Source organism: Accipiter gentilis, chromosome 8 (genome assembly GCF_929443795.1).
Source record: "Accipiter gentilis chromosome 8, bAccGen1.1, whole genome shotgun sequence".
Taxonomy (NCBI): Eukaryota; Metazoa; Chordata; class Aves; order Accipitriformes; family Accipitridae; genus Astur; species Astur gentilis.
Genome location: NC_064887.1, coordinates 25,833,443 through 25,847,558, shown reverse-complemented (window position 1 = coordinate 25,847,558; position 14,116 = coordinate 25,833,443). Strand labels below are relative to the sequence as shown.

Genomic DNA, 14,116 nt, shown 5'->3' with positions numbered 1-14,116 from the left:
CCACCTTGCTCTATCTCATCCCGCTCCACCACCTTGCTCTATCTCATCCCTTATCTCTCTTCCTTTTCACTTTCATCCGGACCAATAAAATATTGTCTATATTACTTCAAAACCAACTAATTTTAAGAAATCCCAGCAAAGCTATGAACAGAAAAGCATAAAAACATTTTGTCCCATACATGTCCCATACTTCTGAACTCGTACCATGAGGGAGACATGTGCTGCTTCCTGGTATGATTATTGCTTTGTTAACATTAAGTTCGTAAGTAGCACCTTTTCCTAGTGTTTAGGAGACTGTTCAAGGCACAGGTGGACTACTTGCTTCCACGAGGGAAACAGATGTAAGAAGCTATCTAAAACCGCTACAATTTGAAAAGAAATGTTCTCATGCACCTCCCATTTAACTCCACATCCAGCATCAGCTTCCTTAGCGCTGCTGAACCAATGGTTAATCTAATTAATAACACATACAAGGCAATATTTAAAAGCAGTCTGGTTGCAGCTCCTACAGATTCCAAATTTATGCCACCCACCTGTGGGTGGTAAATGTCCATCAAAAAACAAAATGTAAATATGAATTACTCTATAAAAGCTCAAAATCAAAGTGCATATTATGCTTAAGTTCCTAGTGTTTGAGCTCTTTCACCAAGTTTTAGATGATATTATCTAATGCTTGCTAGATAGAGGAAAATTACTTTCTTTCCTATGTTCTGAAAAAAGTGAATTCATATTCCATTTTGTTTCATTTTATAAGGAAAATGTCTGTAGAAAGTGAGACAATATTGGGATTTTTATTTATTTGAAATCAGATGCATGGTCTAGAATCCACTTTTTCAATCACAAACCACATGCTAAAGTGTGTTAATAACAATATTAACGTAAGTAAAAAATACTTATCCTAATTTAAAGCAACCTTGTACTAATTTGGCCAGGAAAAACCTGTTTGTTTTCTCATTAAGGTACAATCATGCTTTAAATAAATATTTTTTGCCACAAAATATGCAACTGAGAAAAAGAGTCTTATATTCCGTCTACATCCCACCTCCAGATCAGCACATACAAAAACATACACCTCACCACTTTGAAAACGGAATGACAACATTTCTAATCAGGTGGTTTAAGAACTTTCACTAACTTCACTGAGCTACTACTTCAAGACTCATAATGAAGCTTGTTTGTAGCACCCAGATAATTTCCCACAGATGACAGACTGACTCTGTCCAACCACTACATAGGGTAGTGTCTAACCTTTCTTTTTAGCTAGCTGAAAAACTCTAAGGGAGGTCCTCCCCCTCCCCAAATCAAAACACATTAAAACTCAGTCTCAAAATAAACCCAGAACTATGACACTCAACAATATTTAGTATACCAGAATAAGTTGTAAGAGGAGCTGCCATACACACAAGCATTTAAATCTCAACAGATGTATATATATTGTACTTTTCAAATAAACCAGTGGTGACCAAGAGATAAGATGAAATCATAAGAAATCGCAACAGCCAAGTAAATACCTTAAATGCAAAAGAAAGTGATCTCAAGAGAAACATACACAGCTATTCCTGGCTGGCCATTTGTTCCAAACAGCTATGAAGTTTCCTATTCATTAGCTATCCAAATGAGGAAAGCATTTAAAAGCAAACTTGCAGGTAATTAAAAAAAAAATAAAAATTAAGAAATTTGGTCTCAGTCCCTGTTCCACTGCTTTTGAAGAGACAGCTTCTGAAGGCAAGAATACATTGTATGGGATCATTACACCATACACAAACTACAACCTCTTATCAGGACTTCAAGAGCGATAATATTTACACAACAAGTAGAGCCAACTGTTTGAACAGTGGCTGCCACAAGCCTGGCATTGTTTCCTTTCCTAATGCCACGCTTTACTTCACACCTCTTCTGTGATGTGCTGGGTGATGTCACTTCCTAGTCACCTCCCCAAGCCCAGAAGCAACTCCCAAGGTATATTCAGGTACATCAGTCAGAGGGCATACAGCTACTGCTATGCCTCATACCACTCAGGAAGATTATTGTCTTTTTACCTAGCACTGGTGGAAGAAAAAGCTACATAATATACTATTAAGTCACTGTGAAATTAACAGCATCTCTGTTTGACACTTTAAACTGCACTGTCAGTTTTGGACAACAGCTTACCCCAGTGAAGGCTAAATGGGAAATTGTGGAAAACTCCCCACCCCACCAGTGACCTATATTCAGTTTTTTGCACTACTCTCCTGCAAGGCCACAGGCAGTAAATCCTGCCTCAAGTCACTTATATATTTTGGTAAAAACTGGATTAAATAGTGAACTGAATTACTCAGCTAGTATCAACTAGCCACTGCAGGAAACACACATCATGTGCTTGTAACAATGTCACTGATGTATTTTTGCTCAGATCAGCTTTACTTTAGAAACGCTTTAAACCTTTGAGCATCTTAAAGTTGATTTGGGGGGAATGAAATATAGTCATGAGAACTAGCCCTCAACTCGTGTTCTTAAGTAATTCTGCCAAGTGTCCCTTACATGTTCACAGACCAAAATGGGTTTCAGTTGAAGATATATTCAGACCTATACACAACTCCTTAATTTGGGGATTTTATTTTATTAAGGTTAAAATTTGCATAAAAAATATGCTCAGAAGACCACCTTCCAAAAACTCAAATAATATACTTTTGTCAGCTACTTCAGCATCACACTGCATTGTGCAGTGTGCCTATGTTACTACTTTGTATCAAAGGCTCTTTACAGGCAGGTCTTGAGACCTATGCTGGCATATTACAGTTTTAAACTGTACTTGGGTGAAATCTAAGAACTGATTTACTTGTAGAGGTTAGCAGCAGCTGAAGTGTGTCATTTAATTTCACTTTTGTTACTCATTTTATTTGACAGTACTTTTAACTTCTTCCATATTATTACTTTTTATTTAGCAACTGTAATTATTTACAACTGGTTTTAAACAGGTTCCAAAGTTTATCAGCTAATACATTCATTATAAAATTTTACACTGAATGATTTAATTATTGAATGGTTATTTTAGAAATTAAATCCTCGGTTTTCAACCACCAATGTTTCACCTTTAAAATCTCACGAAGAAAGCCAAGAAAATGCAAACAATCTGTTTTATAGAACTTTTCCAAATATATATCATCTCATGTTTCAGAGTTAAAACATTTATGATCCCAAACCTAAGATCCAGCATTTCTGCTGTAACATATTGTGACCAAAAGAAAAAGCCATCTCCCTAAATATACTTAGTGTTTGCAGAGAAAGATGCATTAATTTTCCCAGCAAGGTAGTCTTTGTGATTTCAATCACCTACAAACAATATAACCTTTTCAGATTTATAGATAACTATGTTGGAGTACACTCTTCCAAGTTATTTTTCCATTACCAAACTATTTCAAGTATCAGTCCTTTTCAAAGGCATGCAGTAGCTGTGCATCTGACATTTATTCGTAAGACAACTACTGTGTTGGAATGAAAAACAGCAGAACAAAATTCTTTATTAGCAAACACCTCTCTAGCCCTGTCACCAACATGTTAAGTAAAAGCTCTCTAAGATTTTGCAAACATTTCTCATTAACTCATACCTATTTCCATTTTATGAAATACTCAAAAAGTTATTTCCTGCTGCAAACCATTCACTGCAGGTTTCACTTTCTATTGAAATTGGACAGAAAAAGCAGTGAATGAAATTACAACCAATCTAACTACCAAAGCATTCTTCATGCTGAACAAGCCCTGAAATTTTAATACTTACAAAGAAACAAGCAGCAACTACTGTCTTTGAAAATACGTTATTATTTGGGACTTTTCACTCAAGTACACTTCTGCTTTACGTAGGAGAACTACCAACCAGAAACGGCTGGCAGGTGGTCTCCTCCTTGCCTGCACTAAGAGGGGAACTCTACAGACTGAGCGTAAAAATCACAGTCTGGCTTTCCACCAGCATACTAACAACTCCTGGGTTTGGCCCCATAATGTAATTGGCAGCTAGTCTTGGAGAATGCTTACATATGCTTGACTAACTCTTCACAGGAAATCCCAACACTGCATAAGGGATGGTTTGAGCCACCACCTCCTTAGCTTGCAATTTGTGCTTCTCGGGTAGAGTTCAAGAGCGGCCCAAACCTCTCTGGTGGAGGTTTAGCAATGTTTTAAACTCATTATATATATACACATATATAGAGGCTAGGAGACATCTTTCAGTAAAAGAGAAGTTTAGCTGTTTCAAATCATTCCAAGGAAAAAATAGGAGGAAAAAACCAAACTTAGCAATTATACTTTCTCTAACTTTTTTATATTGGAATGGAGAAAAGAAAGTCACCAAATTTATTATTTTAAGACTATGCATAGATAATGTATCAAGTTAATTGAATTGACTGTAATCATTAATGCATACAGCAAAAAGACATTTGGCAAGAAACATAGGGACTGATAACTACTTCAAGTTGCTCACCTCTTAATATCCTTTTTGCTTGTTTGTTTCTGCTGCTTTGCCTCCTAATCTATGATTTTTATCAAGACGCAGTCACCTAAGATTCAAAGTGAGCTGCAGGGAACAATAAGCAAAGCAGGTAATAGTGGGGAAAAAAAATAAAGTGTTCTAGGTAATTCATAGTGTTGCTTGTGTCAGTCTCTTGCTCAAACAAAAGGCCACGCAGAGGAACGACAATGAATGTTAGTAAGAACAGTTTACCAGTATCATAGTAATTAAGCCAGGTTTGTTGTAATCAAAACTTTTCAAGGATAGACCATTAAGAAACTAAATGCTTTCTCACATAGATCCTACACAAAATCATCTTCCATTTTAAACAGGGTGCCCAGTTTAGGATTACTTTTGAATAATCAACCTACTGTATCTTAAACATAACCTCATACCGCTTATTTAAGGAAATTTTTTTTTTTAATCAAAGATCTTCTCATATTCTCTTCTACAGCCTTTATTAAAATCTCAAGTAGACAAGTAGAACTGAAATATGTCAAATGGGTTGATTCAGATAGATCCAAAACTAGAAAATACACAGCAGAAGAAAAAGACGTAGAGACAAGTAAAACCAGGAAGGAGAATAAAGGTCCAACAAACATAAGAAGTGATAAGCCACATATTAAAGAGCTGAATAAATACTTTTACAGTAAACACAGCATCAACAAATAAATCATGAAGATACATTCCTTAAATCCAGAGGAAAGTGGTGGCATATGCATTTTTCAACAAGAAGAGGAGACCACTTTTTGCATGCTAATTAATTTGAGACACTGAGGGACAGGATGCCATCCAGAAGGACCTGGACAAGCTTGAGAAGTGGGCACATGTGAACCTCATGAGGTGCAACAAGGCCAAGTGCAAGGTCCTGCACCTGCGTTGGGGCAGTCCCCAATATCAATACAGACTGGGGGATGAAGGGATTTAGAGTAGCCCTGTGGAGGACAACTTGGTGGTACTGGTGGATAAAAAGCTGGACATGAGCAGGCATGTGTGATCACAGCCCAGAAGGCCCACCATCTCCTGGGCTGCATCAAAAGAAGCATAGCCAGCAGGTTGAGGGAGGTGATTCTGCCCCTCTACTCCGCTCTGGTGAGACCCCACCTGGAGTACTGCCTCCAGCTCTGGAGTCCTCAAGTACAGGAAAGACATGGACCTGTTGGAGCAGGTCCAGAGGAGGGCCACAAAAATGATCAGAGGGATGGAGCACCTCTGCTATGAAGAAAGAATGAGAGAGTTGGGGTTGTTCAGCCTGGAAAAGAGCAGGCTCCAGGAAGACATTATTGCAGCCTTTCCATACTTAAAGGGGGCCTATAAGAAAGATGGGGACAAACTTTTTAGCAGGGCCTGCTGCGATAGCACAAGGGGTAATAGTTTTAAACTAAAAGAAGTTAGATTTAGATTAGATACAAGGAAGAAATTTTTTACAGTGAGGGTGGTGAAACATGGGAACAGGTTGCCCAGAGAGGTGGTAGATGGCCCATCCTTGGAAGTGTTCAAGGTCAGGTTGGATGGGCCTCTGAGCAACCTGATCTAGTTGAAGATGTCCCTGCTCATTGCAGGGGGGTTGGACTAGATGAACTTTAAAGGTCCCTTCCAACCCAAACTATTCTATGATTCCGAAGCGCATCAACACTAAAGCACGTTGTACAGCCTGCTGTCCCCTATTACCTAAAAATCTGGAGATATTTTACTATGTCAATACAGCAGAGAAGCACACAGTCTGTCCTTGACCTGCTTATATTTAAATACAATAACCAAAGCTGCTCTGTTACCTCTGTCTCCTACCATCATTTAATAGTTATAGTGGCTTACTTCTTCAGATAGGAAAGTAGCCAAGTGTTCAAAATAACCCACCCAACCCTGGAAAAAGATTATTCTTGAGTCCACATGGCTTAATGAAACATTAGATTTGAATATGACTTAATAAGCAGACAGAAAGTGTAGCCCAAACCACTCATTAAATTCTCTCCCTAGAAATATTAATATAAATTCTAAACAAAGAAGAGTCAAAGCAAAGCCTGAACATGACTTGCACAAGTCTTTTCTAATGGTCTAAAAAAGTATGTGCAGTCAACCATGTCAGTATGTACTGTTACGGAAAACTAGTATATAAATGAAGATCACAAATTTAGATCTGAAATGGAGAGCACCTTAGAAAAATACTCTCATAAAACAAGCCCTGAACTCAATGCAAAGTCCAGTCTGAGACTGCCATGAGGTAAAATTAAAATTAATTAAAATAGGAAAACATCCAGGTAGTTTGGGTAGCAATAAATGTTAATGGTAAAACACTAATTGTTGCCACAGATGTTAATTTAACTTTGCTCTAAGCCTTAAAGCTCATAGCTCTATGGATCGGATCAAGCCTTCCCTACCTAGGCTGTGGGAAATTAGTTAGGAAACTAGAACAAATTACTACATTGCTTTTACCCAATTCCTGGCTAGGGAAATAAAAGGCTGATGTGCAATGGGTGGTCTTCCCGAGAGCTTAGACCGTGCAGTGACATCAAGTTCTCTTTCTTTCCTTCATCACTTCCAAAATATAAAATGGAATTAACAGGAACAAAACGGGGGGGGTTCTCCTTCATTACGCAGTGGTGATATTTTTTACTCAGAATCGAATACCTACAAGCAGACATGAAGAGTATCAACAGAAGCAACTGTCCTCCAACTCAAAAGAGGCAGAGGATCATTAAGTGAGTAAAAATCCTTTAAACCTACAACTGAGCCCTATTTTAATCTCTGACTTAAATATTTAATTTGCACCATTGATGACAAAAATAGAAGTGCATAGGTCTAAAAATCAAGGACCAAGTCTTTTTAAGTTCAGTGGAAAAAACAATCTTGGGTTTTAACGAGTTGTGAAATTCAAACACAATTTGCAACAGGCTTTTTAGGCTGATGTCAAGCCCATTTCATGTGGTAACTGGAAATATCAGAATGCCCAACAGGCCCAGGTAGCTGCAATAGCCATATACTATTTGTTTCTAGATACACGATAATTTTATGCCTACGTCATTTGACTCTCAAAATCCCAAAGCAGACAGAGAGAAGAACAAGCAGAGAACCCGGGCAGCGAGCAGGAGAATCTTGGTCAAAGTGGGAGAGAGATTCTCTTAGAAATTAACTATATGGCAAGGATGAGAGAGCATGGAGCAGCTTATACAAATTGTATTTCAACTTCCCCTGTTCCCCACCCCCACCCCTTCCACCTATCCACTGTACTAACAGAAAACTGTCATGCTTTTCCTCCTTGGAAGCCTCCAGGCTTTGCAAAAGAGGGAGGAAAAAACCAAAAAAACACGTTTCCTACCCTTCTTAAAGGGTGAACAATTTCACTATCACAGAAAAAAGATACATACAAAACTCTTCAAAGTTCATATGGACTTCAGCTACAAGTCACTCATTTATTGCCGTCTGGTTTTATTTATAGTTTATATTTGTGTTACTTTGAACAATATTTATAAATTCAGGAAATTTGGGGTTTAGTTGTCAGTTTCACCGTTAACTTCTGGTTACCAAAATGCCTGTATTGCAAGTGCTGCAGGGAATTAATTCCCTGTTTAAAAATAAGGTTTAAAAACATTTCTATAAACAAATATGTGAGAAGACATAAGTCTTAAGCCCTGTTAAACCTACTCAAGCTCAACTGTCCTCTTCCCCAAAAAATTCTTCCACCTCAAAGAGAAATGCATGCTACCAGAATTCAATGCTATGAGTTCCGTGTCTCCGGGACACATCAATCAGATACACCTCACATTTGGACAAGATCATCTTAATAACAGAGAACATGCTCAGAAACTTGGTTTTATTCCCTCATATTAGCAGTTTCTCATTAACCTTGACTTTCCAAACCTGGTCACATTTGCTGAAAAACTGAACAGAAGCCTACATTATATAAGGACTCAAGGTCTTCTGATACTTCCAAAACATCCCAGGCACTCCCTGAATGAGAATTTTTCATTAATGATCAGATATTTGTGGTATCTTCAACACTTTATGATGTGGTCAAAACCAAAGATTATCATTACCATTTACATCAACTGGAAGCAAACATTATAACTTGAAAAGTTATGACAAATCTTTAGGAAATTCATGAAGATTCATTCTGAAAGACCAGTGAAGTGATAGTCCACTAGTACTTGGTCACAAAACATTCAAGACCATAATCCTGAAATAGTTAGGCCTAAATATATATAAGATCACATAGAAGCTATAAGCTTAAGCTTTATTGAAGCTTATTATTTATTGAAGTTATATGCCTCGCAATTTGTACAGACTCTTTGGTGATGACCGCTGCAGCAAATTACTACAGGTAAGTACATTGAATTTATCTAGTGTTTGTAATGGCCCACCATGGCAATCTATTTCTATATATTCTCCAGGACTTTTCAAAAAGGTGGCTGATGAGCTATACCATTATTCATCCTGCTTCTTCACCCACTTCATCACTTTGCCCAAAACTATGATTTATTTTCTTTGGGACTGGAAGTCATTTTTTGTTGTGATTCAAGGGACACTTTTAGGGAGGCTACTGAGTGCTTGACCTTTATGTAACTCTATACAAATAGAAATAATACCTAACAAATAAGATCTTCCATACATGCCAAGCATTTCAGCAGTTTTGCAACAGGCTAGTGTTTCTTGCTCATTTTGTCCAAAGCATTTCCACAGAGGAGGAAGCTGAAGCCTGTCTTTATCTTCTGTTTCTTCATTCTTCCACATTCACAAGTACACCTTGAAGAAGTTTACGCGTCATTTATCCCAAACCAGTCCATCTCTCTGAAACACTTGAAAACATTAAAACGCTACTCCTAAAAGCAATTGTACAGCTAGTTTCTTGAGCAAACCACTACGTTACGGTTTGGGTTTTTTTAATTCTACCACTAAAAGAGCTCAGAGAATGAAGATACAGAGCTCTGGTTTTAACAATAGTCTTGGTTTTACCAGCTCATTTCTCTTTATCCATTTTAATATCTTTACAAAAATACGCCATAATGTCTTGGCACCTTCCCCAATGTTCTGCAGTTTTAATATGACTTTATTAGTGATAGCGCTCATACTTTGCTCTATTACCTCACTCATTAAATTCACCAAATAAAACATGAAACAACTGAGGTTCATCTCAACTGCTTCGGTTTTATTGAAGATTTCCTAAACAATTTTTCCTCCTCTCTCTTTCTGGAAAGGTATATAACTTTTTATAATAACTGTTTCTCTTTGTTATGTTGATTTTGGTGTATCTCATGCATATGTGCGTGATCTTCCTGGAATCTGTTAAACCTGAGGGAATACCAACACACCGGGTTCCTCAACTTCAGCGTGACTTTCTGCTGCATCATAGCCCCGATTTCCTTTGCACTAAGAGACTGACTAAAATTAACACAAACTACATGACCTTAGTATATGCACTCAGTATTTTCCCAGCAGTTGCTTGCTTTTACATAAACTAGCCTTTTAAGCGTCACTGGAGAGTTAGCTACACTAGGCATTATATTATATGCTTTTAAACAATTAGGTACTTGTTTGATTGGTAGCAATTGATATTTGAACCCCTTGTTTGCTTTTTTAAAAATCATGATTGAGTATTGTATGGGGGGGGGGGGGTGTCTGTGGCTATGTTCATGTTATATCATGAAAGTCACTCTGCGCTCAGTTATACATTGCTTAGAATATTTAAAAGCAGAGTACACAAAGTTTTGTTTCCGACAATAACTGGACACCGTTTTCCCCCACAGGACCTCAGACACAGCTCTCTTGAGGCCAGGGAGCATCTATTGACATCAATGGGCACTGGAACTAATCCTCAGATTCCCATTTCTGCAACACATTACTTGCAAACTTCCTTCAGAGAATACAGATAGCAACAATTTGTTGTGGCGTACCAAACAGCAAAGGCTGCTGTTCAGGAGTGTGGAGGGCTCACAGAGCTGAAAGAACAAGTATCAACATTATTTGTTGATTCTGGCACACAGGTAGAAAGGAAGAACCTGACAACCCTGCGGTAGTGAGAAATGACTCTCCAGCATGGAATTCGCATGAAAACACTGTCTGGCACCCCATGTGTGTGGGAGGGCATTTCATGCTCCGTCAGGAATTTAATGCAGCAACAATGAAATCGACTGATAGAAAGGTGAGTGGGAATGGGTAAATACTGTAGAACTCAAGGAAAAACAAGTTTTGTACTTTTAGAAAGCATGAATTAAGAACCTTCCTATTTCTGTGTAATATAGCCCCTCTTTTTTCAAGCACAGTCAGTCTAAAAATAAGAAAATCTGTGCTATTATACTTGAAATAGAAGAAAACCCTCATATCTTGTTAACAGCTGATATCCATATTCATACAGAATGTACACATTAAAAACATACTCATGGGGTTACCTGCTTCCCTGTTTCTTCACCTATTGTCTACTTAGGTGTTGCTACTTCAGCTTCACCTCTGATTCCCATGCATACCACATACACCCTTCTTTTTCTCTAATGACTGAGATCAAAGAGTCTCTGCAAAGTGGAGCACAAAGTTCAAGTCAAATTTTGATACGTTATGTCAAAGCATCTGGAAACAGCTCATTTACCCCTAGCTATTGAATGCAAGTTTCACCCTTACATCAAACATTTTGTAACCAGTATTTCACAAGGCTGTTAAAAGTCTTATGACTATATAGGCAGTGTACAGCTGCTACTTCTACCATTCACAGGGTTTTGCTGCCATTGTCTTTAAAGAGTTGAAAAAGATCAGAGTATTTAAAAAAAAATTACAGTTTCCATCACCAGGCCTCTTATCTGATTCTTCCCTTCAATCTTATTTCCTTGAAAGCACACTGTTCATTTACAATTGACACATTTATCCTGTCCCCTCCACTAGCATACTTAAATAGTCATTTAAATCTGTCATATTAAGCAGAATATTCCATCATAAGATGACAAATTCAATAATCACTTCTTTATAAATTCAATTGAAGCATTTAGAAGTACGTGATATATAAGGCTTATAGTCACCTCAGCTACAACTTATTTACACCTCACCACTAATAAGTACTTGCCAGCTTCTGAGATCTCAAGACAGCTTCCAGTACGTTCAAATGTGTTAGAGGCTGTAGATATTGCATGCACTCATTCCATCACCTATTTGGTCAACAGTTTGGAAAACAGTGTTTCTAAACCACATTATTCTTTCTGTTTGTGCCTGTAATCATTTTAAGATCATTCATATTTTGTACATATTTAGGGAGAGCAGTTCAAAGAATTCTTTTAGAAACTGCAGAATTACTTGGTTGCAGTAGCAGGAAAAATCTCCAGCACTTTTTTTTTGGCCTTTTCCATATATACAACTTCAATTCAAGAAGGCTAGAGATTTAGGACTATATTCGAGTTACTATTCACAGGAAAAAAACAATGAAGGGGAAAGTTGAGAAGCAAAGAACAACTTGAAAAATATAAGCTTTCTTATTCTCACTGCTGCTACTAGCAATCAGTATTTCCAAAGTAATAAGTAATTGCATATCAGATATGCAGTTGAAATCCCATGCCACTTTACAGATATTCTCAGCTAACTGTACAAACAATACACTTAAAACCACAGAAATAACTCAGCATAAGGCTAGCTATACATTTTAATACAGTTGTAAATTTCCCCTCCACTTTCTTAATGGCCTCAAGCTCACCAACTGCTTTAGGAAGCTGACTACATGTTCATTTGCAGAGGCTAGTAAAATACATAGATCAGCCTATCTAAATACAGCATTATTGTAACCTCCACCTGTGTGTGGCAAGCTTCCACATGAGCACGCAATGGAAACAGCTGAACAGCAGAGCCATTATGCACCTAAAAACATGCCCAACGCAGCTATTGCAAGGATTGCACAGGCTTGTTCAATTTAGCATCTCCACCTCTGCACAAGCACCTGTTATCATGCACATAGTTAGCCTCATTAAAGAATCCCACACACCAGTGTCTTTAAAATTTGTCATTGCATTTTTATCTGGTAGCTTTCCAAGAAAGGTGACAAAGGCCACTAAAGAGGCCAAGACTAGAGAAACCATTGCTTGCAAGCACTATCGCCATTGCTAAAGCTGAAATACCAGTACCAGGAATAATTAGTCTATTCGTGCTATACTGTAGCAACAAACACAGTAAAAGCTTTGTCTTAAATATGATTTATGAGGACAAAAGATGTTCAGCATAACTAAACAAGTGGAATTACCAGTTTTATCTAATTTATACTCAAAGGACTTAAAACTGGACAAAAGATTCAGAAAAATAATTAGATATTTTGGTTAACAGTAATCACTGAACCATTTCAAACAGTCATATCGCAGCCCTGATTCATGCTTGCACTCTTACATCATCTTTACCTCTATGTCTACTTATAAAAAGAGCAGTGCACAAAAATGAAGTAGTAAAATTATAATCTCGTTTAAAAAAGGAATAATGCTTGAAATATACTAAATTTGAATAAATAACTATTTTTGGTGCTACTTTAGGTAATTTTCAGACCTTTTCCTGTGAAATTAGGGTAATGATACCCTATGACTCAAAAGCAGAAACTGAAGTTGAACTGAACATATGCTGGCAATGACAGATCAAACAGATATGTAGGAGGTTGTGAACAATAGACTGGAAAAAGCCTTTATATATAGAATAACTAATCAGAGGCTTACAGAATATACTTCAGGCTGTGTAAATTAGAACAGTCACATTAACCCACCATAGCTGTATCTGAGCTTTACAGCAGGTTAGAAAAAACAACAGATTTTAAAATTAATTGTAATAAAAAAAAAAATTCAAAGGGCAGATACATGAGTAAATTTTGAGCACTTGAGACTAATGAAACATGCTCTGTGCCATGTGTTCTTACAATGTATAAGCCCAGGGTTTCTGATTCCACACTATTTATGTCAAAAGTGATATCACCAGACAGCACTCGTCCACAGTTTGCCATCTTCACACATATAGTTTAACTCAGCATCTTTCAAGCCTTTTTTTTTTTTAACTTATCTATGCTTTTCACACCTTCAGAACTTTCCTACCAGGGATTTTTCCCTGCCCTTTATTAGCCCCTCCAATGTAAATCTAATTCTTCTGCTTTCTTAATTCTTTCCTACTGTTTTTTTACTAATGAACGCTTATCCTTTAGTCAAAACTTCTACACTATATCTACCATGAAAGTCGTCTATACTCAAGTAGCAGAACACAGGTGTTACTCAAGATATAATTAAAAGGATCCTTACCTTTCCAAAATCTCTCACATCAAACAAATCAAATGCTTCAAAAAGTTCACTTTTCTTCATCCCAAATATTTCACAACATGCCGAAAGAAAAGTCCTTATATTCTTCAAGCAAAGAAACTAGGGGAAAGAAAACAAAAACACTAAGCATCAAAGGTGTCAACTTTTGTGCTCACTTTGGTCACAAATACATTACAAAATTCACCAATACAATCATTTGCAAGTCTGCAATTCCACTATGCTGTGATCTTCCGCTGGTTCTAGTTCAGCCATAAAAGTTCCCTTCAGACTCAAAAGCATTAATCAAATTCTGAGTAGACAATTTGTGAACAGAAACTATTTTCTCTCTTTTTATGTAAACAAAGAGAAATGACAATATGCTACTAGATACAAATTGGTCTAA

General features: G+C 37.2%; 1 protein-coding gene across 5 annotated transcripts in view; it reads right to left on the bottom strand.

Annotated features, from left to right (window-relative positions):
- The window catches only part of VAV3 (vav guanine nucleotide exchange factor 3), a 178,583-nt gene that overhangs the window by 131,084 nt on the left and 33,383 nt on the right, over window positions 1-14,116 (bottom strand). For 4 of the 5 annotated variants that reach the window (XM_049808220.1, XM_049808222.1, XM_049808221.1 and 1 more), the window contains exon 2: window positions 13,717-13,833. The exons of the other annotated variant lie outside the window; for it this stretch is intronic. In XM_049808220.1, the coding sequence (XP_049664177.1) occupies window positions 13,717-13,833 (117 nt within the window). The remainder of the gene's footprint in view (window positions 1-13,716; window positions 13,834-14,116) is intronic. 5 annotated transcript variants of the gene reach the window in all.